A 24,316-nucleotide genomic window follows, 5' to 3' on the forward strand; every position below is an offset into this window, starting at 1 on the left:
GGAGCTTTGCACGGTGTGCTGGGGGCTCTGCAGGCTGTGGAGGGGCTTGGGGCGCACTGGGTAGTAGGGTGGAGCGCTGCAGAGTCAGGAGGGTTGAGGTTGCAGTGTGCAGGGAGGCTTCCCAAGGTGTAATAGCGTTGAAGGGGCTTTGGATTGTGTAGGGGGATGGGGGTTCTTTGCAGCCTGCAGTGGGGTTATGGAGCCCTTGTCCTGTGGCGGGGGTGGTGGTGGTTGTGATGCTTTGTACTATGTAGTGGGGTGGGGCTTTAAAATGTGGAGGGGGTGGGTGGGTGCCCTGAAGCGCCTAAGGGGTTAGGGAAGTTTTGCATTGTGGGGATGGGTGTTTTGGGTTTTGTTTTTTTTTTTTTTTTTGCAGTTTCCAGAGGGGTGGGGACGAGTCAGCGTTTGGGGGCTGTGCAGGCTCGGGGGCTGCAATGGGGGGTGGAGCTCCGCCGTGCTAGGGGGACTGGCCGCGCGCGGCAGGGTGGGGGGCTTCGCCGCCTGCATGGAGCCGGGGCGGACGCGAGGAGGGGGCTGTGCGGTGTGCAGGACACACACGCATGCCCTCGCGTCGCCTTCCTCGCCCGGCTGGGCTGCGCTCTCCTGCCGCGTGAGTGAGGCGGGGGCTCTTTCTTTGTGCGCCCTCCGTACCTGAGCGGGGCGGGAGGGACGGAGCCAGGCTGGGGGGCGGCGGCGGCGCGGCGGGGGGGGGGGGGGAGCGTGCATAGCAGCGGCAGCGCTGCGGGGAGCCCTGGAGAAAGGCTGGGGGAAGGAGGCGGGCGGGGTGGGGTGGGGGGGGAGGCTGGTTGTGCAGCGCGGCGGTGGCGGCTCCCAGGAGCGACGGGACCAGCTTGCGCTCGATGGTGAGAGGCGAGCGAGGGGCAGGATCGGGCCGCACGGGTTGGTTCAGTTCGTGCGCGTTCGTCCGGGGTGTGTGTGTGTGTCTGAGTGTGTGTGTGTGTGTGTGCGCGCGCGTGGGCAGCCGCTCAGCTCCCCTGCCTGCCTTTCCCCCCGCCGCGTCCCAGCTCGCCCTGCTGGCTGCCCCCCGCTGCTCCACCGGGCGCGATGCACCGGCAGCCCCAGCTCCAGGCAGGGCTAGGGACCTGGGGTGGGGGCTGCGTTTGGTTCATCTTGGAGGGTGAACAGCCGCTAAATAAATGAACCCCGCCGGTGTTGAGTGACGGGGGGAGGAGAGAAAGCCGGAGGTGCGGGGACATTGCTCCGATTTCCACGCATCTGGCTCTAAATCTGCAAGCAGCATTGAAGGCGGCCGTATAGATTCCGAGTGATCGATAAGACCCATTTTCTCCATCTCTGTTTACATCCCCTAGGCACGAATACTTAGGGGACTCCGGTCTCCCCCCCCCCCCGGTCTTTTCCAGCTGCGAGCAGGAGCTGGGCTGTTGTTGCGATGTGCAGAGGGGGTGTGTGTGGGGGGGGGAGGGAGTGTTTTCAATAGAAAAATCAGAAGTAATGCGTTAAAAATACAAAACAAACCCAGGCTAATCTAGTTGTTTAACGGATCTTTCTGGATGAACATAATGCAGCTGGCAGGACCCAGGGTTTGGGGGAAATTGGTTTCGAATCACGTACTGGGTTGTTAACCTGATAACTACTCACTGCAGTAAAATATTAACAATAGCAACAGCTTTGCGATGCTCTCCTGGAATAATGCTGCCTTTCGAGCGGATGTGACAGCCAACGCCATGGTAGACTATTACTTTCTACTAGATGGCAGTGCTGAGACCTGTATAGTTAATGTAGGTAATGAAGTCCTGGGAAGCTGGGGACTTTTGTGCAACTGCAGGTCTGTGAGGTGGTTTGTTTGGAAGGGGTTTTGGTGGCACAAAGCAGAGAATGGAACAAAACAGTGACTGTGTGTAGCCAGTTTGTTGGCTTGTTTACAGTTAAACAGTTATTAAAACTTTCTGATTTTTCATATGGTTATCTTAGCATATATATGTCTCTTTCTGTGAAGGGTAATTCTTACATCGTATTTGGGAAAGAAGAACAATTCAATATTTTAGATCTCTTGCATTACACGATTATTACTACATTACATTCCTTACATTGATTTCATCAGAGGGATTCTGCTTGATAGCAGCTGAGGATCTAGGCCCTTTCCATGTGTTAGATTAATAAATGATAGATTTCAAAGAAATGTGTGAGCAATACCCTCTCTTTGTTTCTTGATAGCCATGTGTAGTGGGACAGCATTTGTTGGTGTGAGCTGTGTATTCAGATCAAACAGTTTGAGAAAATATTTCTTGCATGAATCATGCATTCACGGTCACATTCAGATCTCTAATACTCACAGAGGTCTCATAGACTAAAGCAGGAATTGTTCATACATCACTTAAGGAAAATTTTGTCCTTCATTATAATATTTGAATAAAAAAATAAACTTTTCCTACACTTGTTTTTTGATATCCCATTATGAACGCAGAGACAAGCACAGAGTGCAGCACTTTAAAAGATATTTGTATCAGAGCACTGGGATTAAAAGGTTTATAGTTAGAGTCACTTCCATTTATGCCTCAGAGGTCTGATTGTGCTCCAGTTGCAATCAGTGGGCACTTTGCCATTGACTTACTTGGCCAAATTGGAACCCACAACCCTGATGCTACAAACACATATGCACCTGATGAGTCCCACTCATTTCAATAAGTGTAAATACACGAGCAAAGTCAAGCATTAGGACTCCAAGTGTGTAACTTTGTTTTGCTGAAATGAAATAGGAGTAACCTTTTGCAGTAGTGATCTTTTGTTGATAGCCACTGTCCAGGCTGAATATAGCATTACTGCCAGTAATTTAGGGTCTGAACTTTTAAAGAGTGTTCATTCCTTTCTTACAATGCGATCTGCAAGCTAGATGTCATACGGGTGAAGCAAGAAAGTTTATTAGCCTTTAAACAGCAGCCACACACATTCATGGATACACTGTTAGACTAAAATGAGATATATATATTCTCCAACTAATTAAAATAAAGCCATATCTTTTACTAAAATGTCACTGGTGTACTTTATTCTACTTTATTTGAGCCCAATCCCTTATATTTCCGTAAGAGAAGGACTACTTTGTTGGATAGAGTTTAAAAAAAATACAAAGAAATAAAAGCAAGCCAGTCTTCATGTTTCTTAACTTTGCAGAGTGCCAGAGCTCAGTTGATTGCTTGACAGGAGGAGGGCTAAGGGCTAGCCATGGAAGACGCCTGCGGAGGGTTTGTACCACCCCTGCATGCTATCCTCCATTTATCATCTACTCCTGCAGGAGTGTTGCTGTGACTATTTACATGTGTTTTAAGTAGCATCTATAGGCCCTTAGAGAGAGCTGTATCCCATTGTGCAAGGCACTGTACGGGCACATGTTAAGAAAGAGGCTGGCCCTAAAGAATTTACAACGTATACAGACAGGACAGACACAGGAAGTATGTTTATCCCTATTTTTACAGATGAGGTCTGAGGTGAAGAGAGGGGTGATTTGCGTGAGGTCACATAAAAAAGTCTGGGTGGAGTCAGGAATTCTACTCCTGAATCAGAGTCCAGTGCCTCAGCCACAAGAGCAACCTTCCTCCCTGTTGACTTCTTGTCACGCCCATTCTAGCATGAGCAGGAAGGGGCAGTGCAGATGATATTTTGAAGTTCAATACACAGATCCAAGTAGCTGCACCTTGCACACCAGGTAGAAATTGCCTACAGACAATGTGCACTTTGGCAAAGCACCATTACAGCCACTGATACAAGTAAATACAACTGGTGGCCTCAATAGATCTATTAGAAATACCTTAGTTAGGTACATTCTCCGATGTTACAATTGGCAGAAAATACACTGGCTCATTGATTACATGCAGCTGTCCAACAGTCCGTAAGCTCCTCTCTCATATCCACTTCAGCAGCAATGCGCTGCTTTTACACCCAAGTCCTAGAGCTATGCATGACAAGAAAGATGAGAATGGTGGTTATGTGTATGTGCCACTTGACTGTATGCCTCCAAATTCCTGTGCCATAGCTTTGTAGTGCATAGGAGCTGTTTTTCCAGCCTGGGAGCTGCAGTATGTTGTCAGGATAACTTGTGCTGCAGTGCAGCTGTTTGGCCAGTAGGGCATAGGGAGTAGTTGCTCTGGGGTCCTTTCCCAGGTCCTTTCAACACCTGATATGATAACTCTTTGTTCTCCATGGTGTGGAGCAGTTTGAGGATGTGTAAATGACAATGAATTGCAGTATACCATGTGCATGTTAGTCGTCCCATCCCTAGGGATCTGCAGCATATTCCTCTGCAAAACCAAGAGGGATCCTTAATAATTAACTTGTATTAATCTCTTGAACTCATTTAAGTCATTCAGTTTTATTTGAAAATGCTTGTTTACTGCATATGCCTTATCTCAGTTGGAAATCTTTTAAAATATCTTAGTCTTGAAATGTAAGAGACATTTATTTTTAATTTGATGTTTCTCTCCCCCAAACTGTTATTTGTGAAATCAGTTGCTCCTGAACTAAAGTTAATTAAAAATCTTATCAATCGAGAATAGAATTCCATATCATAATAGAGTGCACTTTCCAGACAGATCTTGCACTGTGAAGAGCTACACATACTGGAGGCTTACAATCATGCGTAAGAAACCTCCTACTCGTGATTTTGATTTATAACATCTCAAGGGATCAAAATAAATGTATTCCCTTCAGTCTTTGTTTATTAAATAGCATGTACAATGAGCAAAATCTGCTCTGAAATTCAGGCCCTTATCCTCCACTACTCCCTTCTGCATTGCTGGGGAGGTGCAAAGCAGCCATAAAGCTGAGTTAAACTACTCACGCAGGCTTCTCTTTGAGTAAGAGGATTCTCAGGATGCTGGAGAGGTGTCAGTGACTCCAAGACACACTCAAAGGCTGGGGCAACTTGAAACGGAGATAAGTGGCACAGGTTCAGAGTATCTGCACAGGGGCTGGGTGGCATCACAGGGTTGTAGCTACAACCGTTCAAAAATTTCTACTATAAGCAGACTGCAGGGCAACACACCTTACGGGATTTGCAAGCCTTCATATTTTGGGTTTTTTGTTTGTTTATCTCTGGCAAAGTTACTGAAATATCCGCTGTGTAGATTGCTAGTTGGTGCAGTCTTTCCTTACAATGTTAGTTCTTCAACTGTTTAAGAATTCTGCTATAGATTTAGTTTTGTTTTACTCAGTAGAATTAAGAAAACAACTCAGTAAGTCTAAGATCGTATTGAATGGAATAGTAGACTCAAAAAGTAGCAACACAGGGCCATTTGAATGCAGAGTTACTTGCTACTTTCAGAGCCTGATCCAAAGCCTGTAGAAGTCACTGTAAAAAAAAATCCTCTCCTTGGCTAAGATAGAAACTTCTGTTCCAAAGTAAGGTTTGAGAATAGCAGCCGTATTAGTCTGTATTCGCAAAAAGAAAAGGAGGACTTGTGGCACCTCAGAGACTAACAAATTTATTTGAGCATAAGCTTTTTTGAGCTACAGCTCACTTCATCGGATGCATAAGTGTCCACAAACAGACTTGCACCAGACTAACTACATTGGTTTTGGAAAGTCAGTTTAGTTTAGTTAAATCATTGCAAGATTTGTGTTACACTAGTTCATAAAATTCAAGAATTGGTCTAACTGGCCTAAAGGGCAGATTCTCATTTACACTAAGGCCCCTTTCAGACCAAAGGGGGCTTAATGTATATGAGAATAAAACTGCATCCAATGAAGTGAGCTGTAGCTCACGAAAGCTCATGCTCAAATAAATTGGTTAGTCTCTAAGGTGCCACAAGTACTCCTTTTCTTTTTGCAAATACAGACTAACACGGCTGTTACACTGAAACCTGAGAATAAAACTGATATGGATGTGGGGCTTTAGCTGTGCAACTTCTTTTAGGATTAAGATGAGCAGTATTCCTCTTACTGTAGACAATAAAAGGTCCAGTGCTCCCAACTAACATGTGACAAGCATTTTAAGCAATAAGACACAACAGGCACTGCATTTTTGGATGATTACAGCATACCTCCATTGGTATTTGTAAGACACAAGGCTGAAGGCCAAGGAGCTTTAATCACCTGGGAAGTGCTATACTTGCCTTGAAATGCAGTGCCTGGAATGGCTTGCTTCCATTACAAAATGGAATTTAGACATTTATGCAAAAATGGGTATGGAAAAGAGAAAGGCGAATTTACTGTGTATTCTAGACCTGGAGGTGAATCACACTGACAAACTGTCCGAAATTTCATTGTGTGTCAAGACTTAGAGAGGGCTTTCCTAATCATTCAATCATGGAGAAAGTCAAGCCTTGTCTGTACTAGGGACATGTGATAAGTTATACTAGTTAGAAACTTAAAGAAAAGGGAGAAAAATCAGTTTGTCTTCATTATAACAAATGCTTATTCCTGCCCATTACTCCCCCCATTTGTACTGTCTTTTACAGGGAGAAACCACTACTTTAAAGTTTTCACAAATAGCATAAAATCTTCAGGTTGGAGGAGGAAAGTTAGTGTTGCTTTTGGCTGGTAGCTTATCTCCTTTTAGTCTGAATCTCTATCTTCTTAAGACAAATGCACACGGAGAAGAGAGAAAAGGATAGCAAGAGACAGGAAGATACAACTTCTGTCTGAGGCTTTAGTTGAGTTATTGGAAGACCACAGGCACAGCACGTGATCCAGTTAGCCACCCCTACACTTTGGCTTTATTCCCCTGGCTGTGGAAAGTGTTTGGCTAAGTTGGTCTGAGATTCCTCTAGCCAGTCTGTTAGAGGCAAGTATTGAGGCCAAGTTGCTCAGCATTGCTTTTGACTTGCCAAACTGGTCACAGCAAGCTGTTACAAGGCTATATTTGTCCTGGTTTGCCACACTGGACTTTTATTACATAGATGATAAAGAAAGGTAAGGGTGGAAATTGACACATTAGGATTGGATAATGGCTTTAGGTGCACATCTTAGGGGTTGTTTAAGACAAACCATGGAATTGGTGATGTCACTTAGTTCCCTCTCTTTAGCTGCTCTGCTCAGAAGCTTTTCAGGATCAGGAAGATTACTGGCATGATTGTAAATCCAGAGGTCCCAGCATCTGATTGTGTTAAGGCCCATGGAGATAGTGATGCTGGTTGAAGTGCTAAGCATGACGCTACCCATAATGGCCCTGCCACCCTGAGTCCATTGCCAAATTATCTCAGTGAAAGCAGTGTCATTAATGGGCAGCCTTGTCCCATCAGGATTACTCAGTAAAATATTTCTAGTGATCTGTGCATGGACACTTCCCACTGTGAAAATTCTGGTCTGTTGCTGTATCAATTTTATATCTTCAGTATAAGTCTGAAAGATGTCCATTCTTTGATTCCTTTAGTCCAAACAAACCGCAGCTCACCCCATTCTTTTCACCCCACTCTTTCAACAACACATTTGAGGTAAGATTGTATATAGTTTAAAATGACCTTCCTTTCACCTACTTTGGACAATTTGAAATGTTAACCAATAGTAGGCTTTAGAAAAACAATACAATAAAACCAAACAAACAACAAAAGCTAATCAAAATCCTCAGTGCAACTCTTAATGTCAGCAGGCTAAATTTTACCCTGGTTTATACTCCTGTGCAGCCACTTGGCTTAATGGATCCAGGTGTGTGCATCTGAGGGCAGTGTTTGGAGAAACTGGTTCACTGGAGATAATCGAGGCTTGGATTAAGGAGGTACAGTTGAAATGAATTAGTTAGATTAATGTAGTATATAGAAGAGGGTGCAAGAACTCCTCTTGCCAGGCCTGACCTTGCATTCCTCACAGCATAACTCCCACTTAAAGTCAGTGTAGTGGTTTCCTGTTTTATTTAGCCCCTCATCCTATGTAGGCTCTTTACATCTTCTTCTTATTCTGCTTAGCTTCGCTCACACTCTGCCACTGCTTTTTGTTTGTGGCTATGATGTAGGAGTCAAATTTGTCCCTTACTTAACTTGTGGTACACTCAGTATAAGTCATTTCATTGCCACAATTTGGTTTTAGGGTTGAAGTATTTCCATTTTACAAGATATTTGAAATCTGTTACAGCAAGGTACATGCAGGTGGAAGCATAGGTGCTGGGGGTGCTGCTGTATTCCCTGGCTTGTTTCCATCATATACAGGATTTACAGTTTATTTCAATGGCTCTCAGCACCCCCACTATACAAATTGTTCCAGCATCCCCAAGTGGAAGTCAAACAAACTGGTAATTGACTCTTCCTCTAGGCCTATTTCAGTGGAACAGTACATGAGGAAAGTACCAGACTAGTTGCCCTCTTCAAGCCCCAATTTGCATTAAGCAACAGTTTTGTTTGTTTTAAATGTGTTGATTCAAAATCAAATAAGGATATCAAAGCGAAAAAGCGTCAGTTTTCCTCGACAATTTGTGCATGTGTAATCTGCTGTCTTTCAGAAGGTTGGTAATCTGTTCTTTGCCATGCGAACTGCAGGGTCTTTGGGGCAGAGACTGTCTTTATTGTATGTATGTAAAAGGCTTGCCACATTGGGGCCCAGATCCTGAGCTGAGGCCTATAGGGTACCATTGTATTACAAATAAATAATAATGTCCAGAAAAGGCAACAGTATTGTAAGTCACTGAGAAAGTACCATACAGTCTCGCCCACTGCAGAGTACTCATTGGGTTAGAATAGTACAGTACTTGTTTTTTGCAGGACATTTGTCCCAGTTCAGACTCATGTTCCCATAGTGATATGCAGGATGCAGCCAAATCCTGTCCCTGTGATTTTGAGTAACTCTTATAAGACCTGATTTAGAAATAATTTGCACATTACGGTTAATATTCTAAATGGAGTGAATTCTGGCATTAACACATTTGTTTTTGTATTCATCTTAGGTTAATTTACTTCTGATAGAATGATCATTGCTAGCCTGATCTCAGGCATTTCTACTGTATCCATCACTACAGCATTTAGATAGTATGGGTATACCCTTATTTATCCCCATCAAAAAGTTTTCACAGACACAGATATATACATTACCAGGAACTCCTGGTTCTGAAACAGGCTTACCCTAGGGGCATAAGCAACACTCTTGCAATATGGATTGATTCTGATCTGTTGCACAGCAGAAGACAACCAGCACTTTCAGAATAGCCAAGTTAGTCATTGCATTGTAACAAAACCCTGAAGGCACTTTTCCAAAGGCAAGTGAGAATGTGCCATGGGGCTGGCACAGCACATGGGGCTGGCACCCATAAAAAATTGTGGAAGGGCACATCCTTTTTATGGTCTAATACTCATGCAAATGCTGTACTCTGATGTGCCACAGGATCTGTGATTTATTTTGAAAGCTACAATTAAAGCTACTAGTGGGTGATGTGAAGTGCAGATAATGCATCTTCAAAACACATTACCATTTACAGACAACCTCTTTAGGTCTAACTGCTGCACATGGCCTTGCACTGGAATTTTGCTGGTATCACTGGTATATACAGCCGGTATGCTATTTAAACAAGATGAAGCAAACTGTAGTCCCTGTTCATACTCTGGAACATGACACTGGTACAGACCAGTCTGAATCCCATTGCCTAATTCTACTGCTCAAGTGTGTCATTAGATTTACACTAGCACTCTCGGTTTGGCTCATAGACTTCTAATAGATCAACTTTCACTGAAAGCACTAAATAGCATTCACAACTCGGATTACAACAAGTCAGCAGTTTGGTGCAAGGTAAGACTATTCCTTTTAAGGAATGGATAGAAGATAGTTTCCCTGAAGTCCCAGAGCCTGGTGCTGCAAGCATAGGATGCTACTGTAGATTGTCTGAAATAGTAAGTCTCAGAATAACAAGATGTCCTCAAATTTCCACAAGTAAAGTTATTAGATTTGAGAAAAAAATTGATATTGGGCCAGATGCAGCGCTTCTCACCTGTGCAATGCCATTGGGCTAAATTCCAGTCAGTTACACTAGTGTTAATACAGAGTAACTAAGTCAACTTTGCTGGCCCAGATTCTGATCTTATTTATACTGATGCAGTTAGACTGACTGCCTTAAAAACTGTTCTTGCCTAAGATCAGAATCCGGACCACTATTTTAAACATGTATTACATCTTAGGAAAAATAGTAAAAGAGCAAGCTAAGATACATGAATTTTTAAGGTTAACAATATAACAGGGGTTTGTTTCATCGGGGCAAAGAAATCCCCCTCTAATAAAAGTGAAGCTTCAGGTGCAACAGATGTGTGTTGGGGAGCGGGGGTGGAATTGCAATTTCCCATAGTTACTAAACTGCCCACATCATGAAGAAACTGTGTCAGCTGTCACCCTGATCCTGCAGGCTGCTCCATGTGGGTGATCTCTGCACGGTCAGATGTTAACATCAGTGGGGCTCTTTGCAAGCACAAAGGCCGGCCACTGGGGAGCAGTTTGCAAGATTGGGGGCCTATGACAAATGAAAAGGAAAACAGCATACTGCCGGTTGTAGCTCATGTTAAATATAGAGTACAAAAATAACACCACACATGGCAGATTGTTAAGTGTTAGAGGAAAAAAATCAAAGTTAATATTTTCCACTGAACATTCAACGTAGTTAGTGGGTTTAGATTCAACCATTTTTAAAAGTGCAAGAAATACATCTCGAGCTTCCATTTCCTTTCACCTTCATCTTAGGGTTTATACACTAGCATCAACCATGAGGCGTGAATGCAGAAAACAACTTTACAAAGCATGTTTCTATTTGTAAGTCGGCAAAGACCAAATCCTCCCATTCTAGTCATACATGCCTATTACCCCAAGAGAGGCAGGAAGACAGGTATATTTGGCGGGGAAACTTAGGGCTTCTCTACACAGGAATATTTACCAGCAAAACTATACCAGCATAATTATAACAGTACAACTCCCTGTGGTGACACTGAGTTACTGTCGTATATATTGTTATAGCAGTAAATTTCCTTGTTTAGACAAGTCCATAAATAGAATCTCCTCCTCAGATGGGGAAGTCATGTCTAAATCCAGAGAAGAACTGCAGCAGAGTCCAGTAGTAATACCAAATACTAGTATGAGAACAAGGACCACCAAGACACGAATATCTTGTAAGAGGCATTTACATTGTACTTTGTTAAACAAAATACAAGAAATTCGGGGACCAAATCTCCACTGCTTTGTATGATGTATATTTATTTAACCATTTTGCACAACTGTAAAATACTCTCCAGTCAGAATGGTTGCCGTTTGCACAGATATGAATACACAGTGTGTTGTCAGTGCAGTGGAGAATCAGGCCCATAACATTTGCACGTCCCCAGTGTGTAAAGCTGAAATCAGCAGACTTAGCGCAAGGTAACAGATCAGAATCTGGCTTGATATTTTGCATTTCCTTTGTCTGGGATGCCAACTCTCTATTCAACTTCAAGGGATCAAAATCAGAGGTGATGTGAATGGTAGTGTAAGTTACATGTCACTAAGGGTTAGATCCATCCTGCAAATGGATGTCTGAGCCGTGAGATGTTCTGCAGGGTGCATGAAAGTAAATTTGTTTTTAAATAAATGTTGAATGATTAGAAGTGAGGGGCATGCGAGGGATGTTGCAGGAGAAGCTACCATGGGAGGCTGAAAGGAGATGTGGAATAATAGAAAAGGAGTACTTGTGGCACCTTAGAGACGAACAAATTTGTTTGAGCATAAGCTTTCGTGAGCTACAGCTCACTTCATTGGATGCATGCAGTGGAAAATACAGTGGGGAGATTTTATATACACAGAGAACATGAAATAATGGGTGTTACCATACACACTGTAACGAGAGTGATCAGGTAAGATGAGCTATTACCAGCAGGAGAGCGTGGTGCGGGGGGGGACCTTTTGTAGTGATAATCAAGGTGGGCCATTTCCAGCAGTTGACAAGAACGTGTGAGGAACAGTGCGGGGTAGGGGGGGAATAAACATGGGGAAGTAGTTTTACTTTGTGCAATGACACATCCACTCCCAGTCTTTATTCAATCCTAATTGTGTCCAGTTTGCAAATTAATTCCAATTCAGCAGTCTCTCGTTGGAGTTTGTTTTTGAAGTTTTTTTGTTGAAGAATTGCCACTTTTAGGTCTGTAATCGAGTGACCAAAGAGATTGAACTGTTCTCCGACTGGTTTTTGAATGTTATAATTCTTGACATCTGATTTGCGTCCATTTATTCTTTTACATAGAGTCTGTCCAGTTTGGCCAATGTACATGGCAGAGGGGCATTGCTGGCACATGATGGCATATATCACATTGGTAGGTGTGCAGGTGAAGGAGCCTCTGATAGTGTGGCTGATGTGATTAGGCCCTATGATGGTGTCCCCTGAATAGATATGTGGACACAGTTGGCAACAGGCTTTGTTGCAAGAATAGGTTCCTGGGTTAGTGTTTTTGTTGTGTGGTGTGTGGTTGCGAGTGAGTATTTGCTTCAGGTTGGGGGGCTGTCTGTAAGCAAGGACTGGCCTGTCTCCCAAGAGCTGTGAGAGTGATGGGTCGTCCTTCAGGATAGGTTGTAGATCCTTGATGATGCGCTGGAGAGGTTTTAGTTGGGGGCTGAAGGTGATGGCTAGTGGCGTTCTGTTTTTTTCTTTGTAGGGCCTGTCCTGTAGTAGGTAACTTCTGGGTACTCTTCTGGCTCTGTCAGTCTGTTTCTTCACTTCAGCAGGTGGGTATTATAGTTGTAAGAATGCTTGATAGAGATCTTGTAGGTGTTTGTCTCTGTCTGAAGGGTTGGAGCAAATGCGGTTGTATCGTAGAGCTTGGCTGTAGACAATGGATCGTGTGGTGTGTTCTGGATAAAAGCTGGAGGCATGTAGGTAAGCATAGCGGTCAGTAGGTTTCCGGTATAGGGTGGTGTTTATTATTTCATGTTCTCTGTGTATATAAAATCTCCCCACTGTATTTTCCACTGCATGCATCCGATGAAGTGAGCTGTAGCTCACGAAAGCTTATGCTCAAATAAATTTGTCAGTCTCTAAGGTGCCACAAGTACTCCTTTTCTTTTTGCGGATACAGACTAACACGGCTGCTACTCTGAAACCTGGAATAATAGGGAATTTTTAAATAGAGCTGTTTAAAGATTAGAAAGTGATTTGCAGCTCTTTTGGCAAAGGCAAAAAGCATTTTTGTTCTGTTCTTTAATAGCTGTCCAATATTTCTATTTGCTGCAGAATTCTTTTCAACAGTTTAAAAAAAAAATATTTGACTCCCCTTTAAATATCATAAATAAGAGTCCTAAAGATTTATTTATTTATTTATTTATTTATTTTTGGAAAATCTCACTATGTGACGATGCTGACCCATCAAAACTCTGGCAGGTGGGGGGCACAACCACCCAGAAAAACAGACGAAACCCTACACATTTAGCAGGACAACCAACTGATTTTTTTTGGTTACAAAAATCATGTTTTTTAAAGTTTGACAACTTTTAAAGACGTTTCAAGGTTTAATTTAAAAAAAAATCTGTTTTAAAAAGACCTAATTTTGATTGACATTTTTCATTTGAAGTATTTGATCAACTCCAGTTTTATACCTTCTTGCACCTTCTTTCTGGGAGTTTCTGTGGCTACAATCCCTCTTTTGCCTCTAAGCATGTTCCAGACACTAACTTAGAGCCCATCCTGAAAAGACTTATGCACGTGCTTAACTATAAGTAAACAAAATAGTCCCATTCAAGTCAATGTGCCATTCACATTGCTAGAATTAAGCAGATTTGTGTAGGATCAGGGCTGTAGTTGCTTATTGTACAATTGCTTACATCAATCTATTTACCTCTGAACTGGGCCCAAGCATATGGAAATCCTTCTGTTATGAGTTATAGGTATTTGTCTTACCTCTATGGCTTTAAGTGAGCTTATGCCTCAGCTTCTGCTCACCAATCTCCGATCACCCTCTGCTGGTAGAGAGTTTGTGCCTCACTCTCTAGGAATGGCAGGCCCATTCTTGGTGGTTGGGAGTGTGGCCTTTCAGCCCAGCATTAGAGTCCACCCTGTCTGGGATAGCAAAAGGTCAAAGTAAGCAGAAAAACACAGTCATTTGCTCAGCGTTCACCTTGGTCTTGCTCCTTGATGCAGGGAGCCTTCCTACCACCCTCTCTAGAAGCCCTGCAGGTGCAAGCACCAGGCATCAAACCCACGGTGCTACTTTCATAGCAAACTTCTTCCTTTTGGTTTTTCTCCAGGTCGCAATCTTTACCGCTTCAATGAAGTGTTTTATTCCACTGAATCTCTTGCCCCTCCCCACAGTTCTTTTCCCTCTTGCATCTTCAGGCCTTGAACAACCTGCACCTCTCCAGCGTTTCTGCCTATTCAGGCCTCCTTTTTCCTCGCCCCCCCCCCCGCCCTTTTTACTAGAACACCCCACTCCTTGCTTCATCCCTGGACTCTTCAGGACAGGGGCAGATGTAGCCTCTTGATTCGATGGGGGCACTATGCTAAGATAATGGGGGTTGGGGGGGGCGGTAAGGGAATGGGGAGTCAGAAAGGGCCCAGGACTGTGGGGTCTCTACTCTCCCCATGGGAATGGGGGCTCTGCCTTGCATGTGATCAAGGGCTACTCCCAGTCCCACTTCTCTCTGAGCTCTGGCCCCGCTGTTGGTGAGAGCAGTATCCCCAACCCGGCTCCTACCGCTGCACTCTTGGCCTGGCAGGTCGCCTTGGGCCTGGCGCATTGATGCCAGCAGCAGCAATAATAGGATCTGAGCCCAGCTAGAGTGGGCAAGTCACTCCCTGCACTATCATAGATTCTTAGATATTTAGGTCAGAAGGGACCATTATGACCATCTAGTCTGACCTGCACAACGCAGGCCACAGAATTTCACCCACCACTCCTGCGAAATACCTCTCACCTATGTCTGAGCTATTGAAGTCCTCAAATCGTGGTTTAAAGACTTCAAGGAGCAGAGAATCCTCCAGCAAGTGACCCATGCCCCATGCTACAGAGGAAGGCGAAAAACCTCCAGGACCTCTTCCAATCTGCCCTGGAGGAAAATTCCTTCCCAACCCCAAATATGGCAGTCAGCTAAACCCTGAGCATATGGGCAAGATTCACCAGCCAGATACTACAGAAAATTCTTTCCTGGGTAACTCAGATCCCACCCCATCTAAGATCCCATCACAGGCCATTGGGCCTATTTACCATGAATATTTAACTACCAAAACCATGTTATCCCATCATACCATCTCCTCCATAAACTTATCAAGTTTAATCTTAAAGCCAAATAGATCTTTTGCCCCCACTGCTTCCCTTGGAAGGCTATTCCAAAACTTCACTACTCTGATGGTTAGAAACCTTCGTCTAATTTCAAGTCTAAACTTCCGGGTGGCCAGTTATATCCATTCGTTCTTGTGTCCACATTGGTACTGAGCTTAAATAATTCCTCTCCCTCTCTGGTATTTATCCCTCTGATATATTTATAGAGAGTAATCATCTCCCCTCAACCTTCTTTTAGTTAGGCTAAACAAGCCAAGCTCCTCGAGTCTCCTTTCATAAGACAAGTTTTCCATTCCTCGGATCATCCTAATAGCCTTCTCTGTACCTGTTCCAGTTTGAATTCATCCTTCTTAAACATGGGAGACCAGAACTGCACACAGTATTTCAGGTGAGGTCTCACCAGTGCCTTGTATAACGGTACTAAAACCTCCTTATCCCTACTGGAAATACCTCTCCTGATGCATTCTAAGACCGCATTAGCTTTTTTCACGGCCACATCACATTGGCGGCTCATAGTCATCCTATGATCAACCAATACTCCAAGGTCCTTCTCCTCCTCCGTTACTTCTAATTGATGCGTCCCCAGCTTATAACTAAAATTCTTGTTATTAATCCCTAAATGCATGACCTTACACTTCTCACTATTAAATTTCATACTATTGCTATTACTCCAGTTTACAAGTTCATCCAGATCCTCCTGTAGGATATCCCTGTCCTTCTCTAAATTAGCAACACCTCCTAGCTTTGTATCATCCGCACACTTTATTATCACACTCCCACTTTTTGTGCCGAGGTCAGTAATAAAAAGATTAAATAAGATTGGTCCCAAAACCGATCCTTGAGGAACTCCACTGGTAACCTCCCACCAGCCTGACAGTTCACTGATGGTGGGCGCCAAACAGAAGTGGCAGTGTGACCCCATGTGCTGGCCAAATTTGAGTGAGGGGGTTTGCAACCTGGTGCCTGGGTTGCAGCGCACCATTAGAGTGGCAGGACAGAGTATCTCTGCAGATTCCTGGAAGGCAGTTTCCTGTGCCTTCTCTGTCTGCGAATGCCGAACAGAGCCAGGGGGTGCCAAAATCAATCCATCTCACAGTATTCCTGACACCAGCTAGAGTTGTTCGTAAATTTTCATAAGCATTTCAGTTCTTTCCCACCACCAACCATGACACCAATGCCTTGTTTAAATATTTTAAACCAATGGGGCAGGAGCAAGACTGAGGCATGATCTACACAACAAAGTCAGGTCAACGTAAACTGCCTTGTGTCGACCTAATTGTGCATGTGTCTACACTTAAATTTGTCTCCCACTGATGTAAGTGACACATGACAGCGACGCAGCAACACTACCTCCCCGAGCGGCACTAAGCCATGGTTGGTGTAGTAAGGTTGACGCAGTGCGAGTGTAGACACTGTGTTACTTATGTTGAGCCTAACAGGCTTCAAGCAGCTGTCCCACAACGTCCAACACTGGCTGCTGTGGTCACAATTGTGAACTCCACTGCCCAGGGCTCATACTTACCGGAAGCCTCCCCCCACTTTAAATCCCTATAACATTTTAAATGCCTTTTCCTGATTGTCCAGCTTGGCGAGCACATGTGGCAGCTCTCATTTATTGTGTGCCTAACTGACCATGCTGGCTACGCACTCCAGATGCTTTCTGACCTGGAGTACAGAGGAGATATTGGATCTCCTGGGCCTGTGGAGAGACGAGTCTGTGCAAGTACAATACGGAGCAGCTGTAGAAATATGGACATTTACGAGCAGATTGCACGGGGGATGCAGAAGAAGGGTACAACAGGGACCAGCAGCAGGGCTGCTTGAAAGCAAAGGAACTGTGTCTGGCACATCAGAAGGCCAGGCAGCCAGTGCTGAGCCACAAACCTGCTGCTTTTATAAAGAGCGGCAGGCCATACTTGGTGAAGACCCCACTACCACCCCGCATATGGCCGTGGGAACAAGGAGAAGGTGAAGGAGGAAGAGGAGCAGGATGCGGGCCTGCATCTAGTGGGTCCAGCTATGCTGTGAGCCAAGACCTGTTTGAACTCCACCGCAGTCCAGTCAGTCATGGCAGGCGAGCTCGATGCAGTGGAAGGACTCTTGGGTAAGTGTGTAAATGTATTTCCCATTAGAGTGATGGCACCCCCAACTTAACAGGTCACAGCTTTTGACTTTTCCTTAATTTACTTGTATTAGAGGAGGTGGCGGTACAGCTAAGAGAAGTAGCGTTATCTGCTTTTCATTCCGCTGTAGACTTAGGTAAGGGGGAGCGGGGCGTGCAGAACACTTTGTTTATGTACAATGGAATGTCCCTTGAATCCTCCTGGGAGATCTTAATGGAACTTTCATGGAGGTACTCTGCAATCCTCTCCTGAAGGTTTGTAGGGATGGCTGCCTTATTTCTTCCTCAGTGGTAGGATGCTTTCCCTCTCAAGTCAGTGATAACTTCAGCAGCACCACTGCGGTAAACAGGCTAGCAGCATACAAGCCTGGGCAGCTTTGGGACATCATCAGCAGCTGTGCTCTCTCTGTCTTTATTACCCTGAGGAGTGAGATATCAGCTAAAATCGCCACTGCCTGTGGAAAATGCTGCCGGTATTCAGAACCATTGCACTACATTCATAGTTTCAGGCAACTGAGCAATTCCTTCCTAATTTCCCTCACCCCGGTGGGCCACACTCACCATGGCTGGAGCTGTGAGTGGTGCCATGCACAAGCAGTCGGAAGCAGAAGTGTCAACAAGCACGTCTAGTTTAGAACTTTAGGGGAGCAAGGGAAGGGAGTTCTGAATCTTAACTTTCACTTTCCATTGTGACCATACTGACAATGACACCTGTGTTTATCTGCAGCTTCTGCTGTTGAGGCCTTGAGGGGCTCCCCCTCTACACCTGTGGAATGCCTGAGCCAGATAAGGAGGAGAAAGAAGAGGACTTGGGATGACATGTTCAATGAGATCCTGCACGCCAGCGCTGCATCAGACTGTGAGCAAAGGGCCTGGAGAGTGAACATTGCAGACAGCATGGAAAAGGAAAGAGCAGAGAGGAGAAAGTCCCAGCAGGAAAAGGAGTGGGAGATGCATCAGGACATAATGGGGCTCCTCCAGCAGCAAACACAGATGCTGTAGGCTCTTATGGACCTACAATCATTGGCTTGCCTCCCTTTGCAGTCCATGGAGAACTTCTTTGCAGCACCTCCCTACACCTTCCATAACATTCCACATGACATCAGAGGCTACTGCACTACCCCTACCAGTCCACTCCAGGGGACATTATGGACAATAACAGCTTCTCATACGTTGACCTGTGAAAACCATGGTTGCTGTATGTGTAGGTAAAATGGACATGAATATTTTTTCCCCTTGTTAGGTTATGTTCCATTAATATATTAAGTTTTTAATATATTTGCTTTTAAATAGCACAGATTTTTTTGAACTGGTTTTGTTAGTGAATAAATTCCATTGTTTGGAAAATAATTCATCTTTATTAGTTCACAACATATGCTGCAAAGTGCCTAGCAATTTTGCAAGCACCCACTTACTTGTTACTGTACAGTGTGACACAACTCATAGGATCAGTGACAAACAGCGTAATAATCATAAATGTGCAGAAAGCACCTCAGAATTAATAGGTGCATTGTCAGTGTTATATTCATAGATTTACACCAAGCACCACACAATTCGTGACAGCCCCCAAAACAGCAGGGCCATGTAAAGCACAGTACACCACAACACATTACTGTGATTCACAGTTAAAGTGCTCTTTCAAAGCCTCCCTGAGCTATGTAGCTCTGCAGTGAGCTTTCCTAATAGCCCTTGTGTCTGGCTGTTCAAAGTCAGCAGACAGCTGCTTCACGTCCACCCTGCATCCCGGTAGAAATGTTTCCCCTTTTGCTTCACAGATATTGTGCAGAACACAGCAAACAGATATAATCATTGGGATGTTTTATAATTGAGATCCAAATCTTGTGAGTAAACAACGCCAGCATCCCTTCAGTCTACCAGAAGCTCATTCAACTGTCATTCAGCACTACTTGCTGACCCGGTAGTTGAATCTTTCCTTGATGCTGCTGATGTGACTGGTGTACAGCTTCGTGAGCCAGGGGAACAAAGGCTAGGTTGGGTCCCCCAGGATCACTGTTGGCATTTCAACATTGACAAGGGTAATCTGCTGGTCAGGAAAGAAAGTCCCTGATTGTAGCTTTCTGAACAGTCCTGTGTTCTTAAAGATGTGAACGTCATGCACCTTCCCTGACCAGCCAACCCTGATGTCAGTGAAGTGTCCCTGGTGATCCGCCAATACTTGCATAACCATAGAAAAGCAGCCCTTTCTGTTGATGTACTTTTTGGCAAGGTAGTCAGGTACCAAAATAGGGATATGCGTGCCATCTGTTGCTCCACCACAGTTTGGGAACCCCACTGTTGCAGACCCATCCACTATGTCGTGCATGTTCCTGAGAGTTACAGTCCTGTGTAGCAGGAGATGATTAATAGCCTGCACATTTGCATGACAACAGCCCCCACAGTGGATTTTCCAACTCCAAAATGATTTCCCGCTAACTGGTAGCTATCTGGCATTCCAAGTTTCTACCATGCAATCACCACTTGCTTCTCCAGTATCAGTGCAGCTCTCATTGTGGTGTCCCCTGCACTGGAGGGCTGGCAAGCGTGGCACACAGATCTAGGAATGTGGCCTTGCACATCTGAGGGTTGTGCAGCCACTGCATGTCATCCCAAGCCTGCATTATGATGCGATCCCACCAGTCAGTGCTCATTTCTCAGGCCCTGAAGAGGTGCTCCGCCATCTGCAGCTGTTTTGTGAACACTACCAACAACCTTGAATTGTTTCTCGCTGTGTCCCACAGCAGTCTGTTCTCCATAGAATTGTCATGTTCCCGGTTTATTTGGTTTTTCTTATGACTCTGCAAACACCAGAGGATTGTGTGTCCTGTGCTTGCAGTGCTCATAGCAGAACTGCAGATCCGTGCAGGCTCCATTCTTCTGTCATAGATAGTGGACAGCAAAGAGGGCAGCATGGGTTCGTGGAATTTTTCTAAAAGATGCAAAAATTATGGAATATAGATGACATTCTGGGATGGAGACAGTTGCATGCTAGGAAGTTGAGCCCTTGCTTCCAGTCACTCCTACGTGACTCATTTCTGCTTTATCATGAATTGCCAAAACTTCCCAAAAGACACTGCTATGGATGGTTGCACACTGGGATATGTACCCATGGTGCACTATACTGTACATCGACCCAAGCTCTCCTGGTGAGTATGCCCAACTCCATCACAAGGAGCCAAGTATGCATGCACACAAGCAATATACCAACTGTGGTGGCTTCGTGCTGGCATAACTTGTGTCAGCCAAAGTTTGTAGTGTGGCATGGCCTGAGTATATGTCATCACTGCAGAGCTAACTCAGGTATTGCCCCAATCCCTCTCTTGTCCACACACAAAAACCTCTCACCTGAGTTTGTAGGGAGGATGCAGGCTAAACCACATGGGTGCTGCTAGTCCTCCAGTGCCTTCCCATAGTTCCCCCTGTGTGCTCAGAAAGACATAGAAGTTCTACCACAGGCCACTGGGAAAGAAACATGGAGTGACCCGTCTTACTGCAGCACAAAGAAACATGGGATGTGCCCCCAGAAGTCCTTGCAGCACACATGGGTGAGGACACAGTAATTCAGGCAGGGCTTTGCAGTGTGGCTACTCACCCCTGGGGCGGGCTAACCTGAGTGCTCAGACCCGCTGCCGATCATCTGAGTTAACTCCACAGTGAAGGCTTACCTGACTTGGATTATAGACTAGGATGTTATATGACAAGCACAGGACAGAGGTAAACCTTTTCCTGAGGTTGCCACCGTACTTGAAATTCATAGGAAAGTCCCTACATTTACAGAACTGATTGAGGCCCTTTGTGCTATGAAGCAGATTATTTTAAGTTGTGGGCTGAAATCCTAGCTCCACTGAAGTCCGTGGCAAGATTCCCATCCAGATTCTTGATTTTCTACCAGCCCAGCTCAATAGGGACAAAAATTGTTGTTCCCATCTAATAGATGTTTGGTGGCTTCTCAATGAGATGCAGTTCCCTCCACAAAAGCCCATGACCACGCTTTGCATTAATTGGCAGACTCAGCATAGACGTCCAGAACTCCATGGGTTATAGAGACTGAACTGTCCCTGTTACCACAAGAGGAAGATTCCCCTGCCACCTGATCAGGGTTGTGGTATGGCGGCAGGGTGGGGGGGAAGCTCACCCTGTAGATACAGATAGGACTTCATTACAAGGTTGTCAGGCTGACACCTTTTACTAGCACTAAATCCATGCATGGTTTATTTTTAAAACTGAACTGTATGCTCACGTGAAAAGTACTTACAAATGTGTTCATTAAGGGTATGTCTACACTGAATTAAAAGACCTGTGGCTGGCTCTGGTCCAATGACTCGGGCTCGAAGGTCTCAGGCTGTAGGGCTAAAAATGGCTGTGTAGACATTCAGACTCTGACCAAAATACAGACTCTTTGGCCTGTGTTCCTGCAATGAGATGCATGCAGGCACACCCCTACACCTGTGCAGAACCCCATTAATGACAATGAGGCTGCGTGGGCATCAGGTTATGCTTGCCTGCTTCTATTGCAGGATCAGGGTAATTGGACAAGCCAAGATGCTTATAGCACCCCAAGTATCTTGGTTCCATCAGCTCCAGCAGGAGAGAAGATGTTTTGCCAGAAATGTTGGTTACCGCTGTACCTTAGCTCCTGAATACATAATGCTGCGTTTGAATGTACTGCAGCCTCACAAAATTCTGCTCACTCGATTTTTTTTATGGGTAAGTAAAATATAATTAATATTTCCTCCAGCATCGTCTGTCATTCTGCTGAAAGGGAGTCGTTTGGTGCCTGGGCTAGTAAATTTTGCTGATGGTTTTGCAAAGCTGATTTACTATTAAAACAAGAAGGATTTGCTCCCTCTCTCGTAAATCTTTACTTGCCTTGACTTGTTGAATATTGTTTTCTTTAGCATAGCATCTCCCATTCAGACCTGCAATAACATCTGTTCTATAATTTTTTGTTTCTGTAACAATGCACTCTGCTAGCCTGGGGCCAGGGATTCGCCATCTCATCGAGAAGCTGAGCCTTACTACTGTCAGTACGAATCACTGCCACCATTCTGTTACACTCACTGACCATTGTGTCTTGTTCTTTAAGTTTGAGAATGGCAAGCAAGGGAGGTGGAATGGTTTCAGCTAATTGGCTTGTTTAGGTCCCTCTTAAACATGGAAATCAGAGAACATGAATGTTTACAAGATGAAACTCTGGGAGAGCCATGAATTTCTGAAACTGTGGATGTGATTTTACCTTGTTGTGAAGCTGTGGGAGCTCCGTTAATAGCTGTGACAAATCCTGTGACTAAAAAGCATATAACTACTTTAGCTTTAGTTTATTCTGCTGCAGCCATCCACTTGTGCCTTTGAAAATCTTCCCCCCCTATTCTATTAAGCTCAGATCTGCAAATGTGCCCAAGCACCTAACCCCGGGGCTGGTCTACTTACTAGCTGTATGTAAACCAAAGTTACACTACTTCAGTTACGCGGTGTCTACGGGAGATGCTCTCCTGACGACTTACCTAACTCTTCTTGGGGAGCTGGAGTACCTGAGTCGATGGGAGAGCGCTCTGCAATCAACCTAGCGGGTCTTCATCAGACAGACCCGCTAAATCGACACCACTGCATTGATTGCAGCAGTGCCGATCGAGCTGTGAGTACAGACATGCCCCCAGACTTAGGCACCTAAGTCCCAGTTTTAGGCTCCACTGTGATCCACAGAACTCCTCTTCAGCTGCTGCCAAACCCTATCGGTGCCTAAACTCACTCGGCGCCTAAAAGTTTTTGCAGTAAATGTTCCGTGGGCTCCTAAGTTTCAGTCTCCTGGCATGCACACCGCTGCCTGATGGTATGTGTTGGGGCCTCTCTCTCCCAACTAAGCCCCAGAGCAGTCTATGAACCAGGGGAAGACAGGTGTTTGCCTGATCCAGCGGGGCCTGATCCAGTGGGCATGTTCATATGTATTGGGTCCCATTTGAAAGTGGGCTGCTGGAGAAAGAGGAGGTGGAAGTAGTGGTCTTATCACTTTTAGCCCTGTGCTTGGAGCACTCATGTGGAATTTGATACACCCAGGTTCAATTCCCCACTCAGGCAGCAGGCGAGAAAGGATCTGAACAGGAGTGCTCTAACCCTGTGGTTCTCAAGCAAGGATACATGTACCCCTGGGGGTATGCAGAGGCCTTTCAGGGCGTACATCAACTCATCTAGATATTTGCCTCGTTTTACAACAGGCTACATAAAAAGCACTAGCGAAGTCAGTACAAACTAGAATTTCATACAGACAATGACTCGTTTATATATTTACCATACACTGATATGTAAGTACAGTATTTATATTCCAATTGATTGATTTATTATTATGTGGTAGAAATTATGTGGTAGAAATGACAAAGTAAGCAGTTTTTCAGTCACAGTGTGCTGTGTGTGACACTTTTGTATTTTTATGTCTGATTTTGTAAGCAAGTAGTTTTTAAATGAGGTGAAACCTGGGGGTAACACAAGACAAATCAGACTCCTGAAAGGGGTACAGTAGTCAGAAAAGGTTGAGAGCCACTGGTCTAACCACTGAGCTATGGCATATTCTGGTAATCTTGCCTGTTGAAGATTAAAGAAAGCGTGAGAATGACTTTGTAGCCTGGTGGTTTGGGCACTTAGGTTGGAGACCCTGGGTCTAGTCCCCCGGCTCCAATTGCTTTTTCATTATCTGTCCTCAGTGGAACAACTTCAACAGGAAAGACTGAGGGAGCCCCCCCCCCCCCCCCGCCAATTAAAATGTCCCACAGCTCAGTGGTTAGCACACTCTCCTGAGAGGTAGGTGACTCCTATTCATAGAATTTTTCTCCCTCAGGCAGAGGGGAAGCTTGAACTGGAGTCTCTCTCATCCCAGGTGAATGCTCTAGCCACTTGGCTAAAAGTTATAAGGTGGGTGACATCCCTAGAACTACCTTCTCCTCTTCTGGCCACTTTGGGGAGACGGTGTGAGGCAGGAGCTTCACTCATTCTCACAAGTAAGGACTGAAGTGCCAAAGCCATCTGACTCCAGCAG

General features: G+C 44.8%; 1 protein-coding gene across 6 annotated transcripts in view; it reads left to right on the top strand.

Moving 5' to 3' along the window:
• The first annotated feature begins 474 nt into the window (after positions 1-474).
• PTPN5 (protein tyrosine phosphatase non-receptor type 5) overlaps positions 475-24,316 on the top strand; it is a 140,594-nt gene continuing 116,752 nt past the window's right edge. Inside the window, exon 1 of one of the 6 annotated variants that reach the window (XM_084632331.1) lies at positions 475-610. In XM_084632331.1, coding sequence (XP_084488457.1) covers positions 506-610 — 105 coding nt within the window. In that variant the 5' untranslated portion in view covers positions 475-505. The other 5 variants (XM_084632330.1, XM_084632335.1, XM_084632332.1 and 2 more) reach the window with 5 other exon arrangements.

The sequence above is a fragment of the Lepidochelys olivacea genome (genome assembly GCF_965140295.1).
Source record: "Lepidochelys olivacea isolate rLepOli2 genome assembly, chromosome: 6".
NCBI lineage: Eukaryota > Metazoa > Chordata > Testudines > Cheloniidae > Lepidochelys > Lepidochelys olivacea.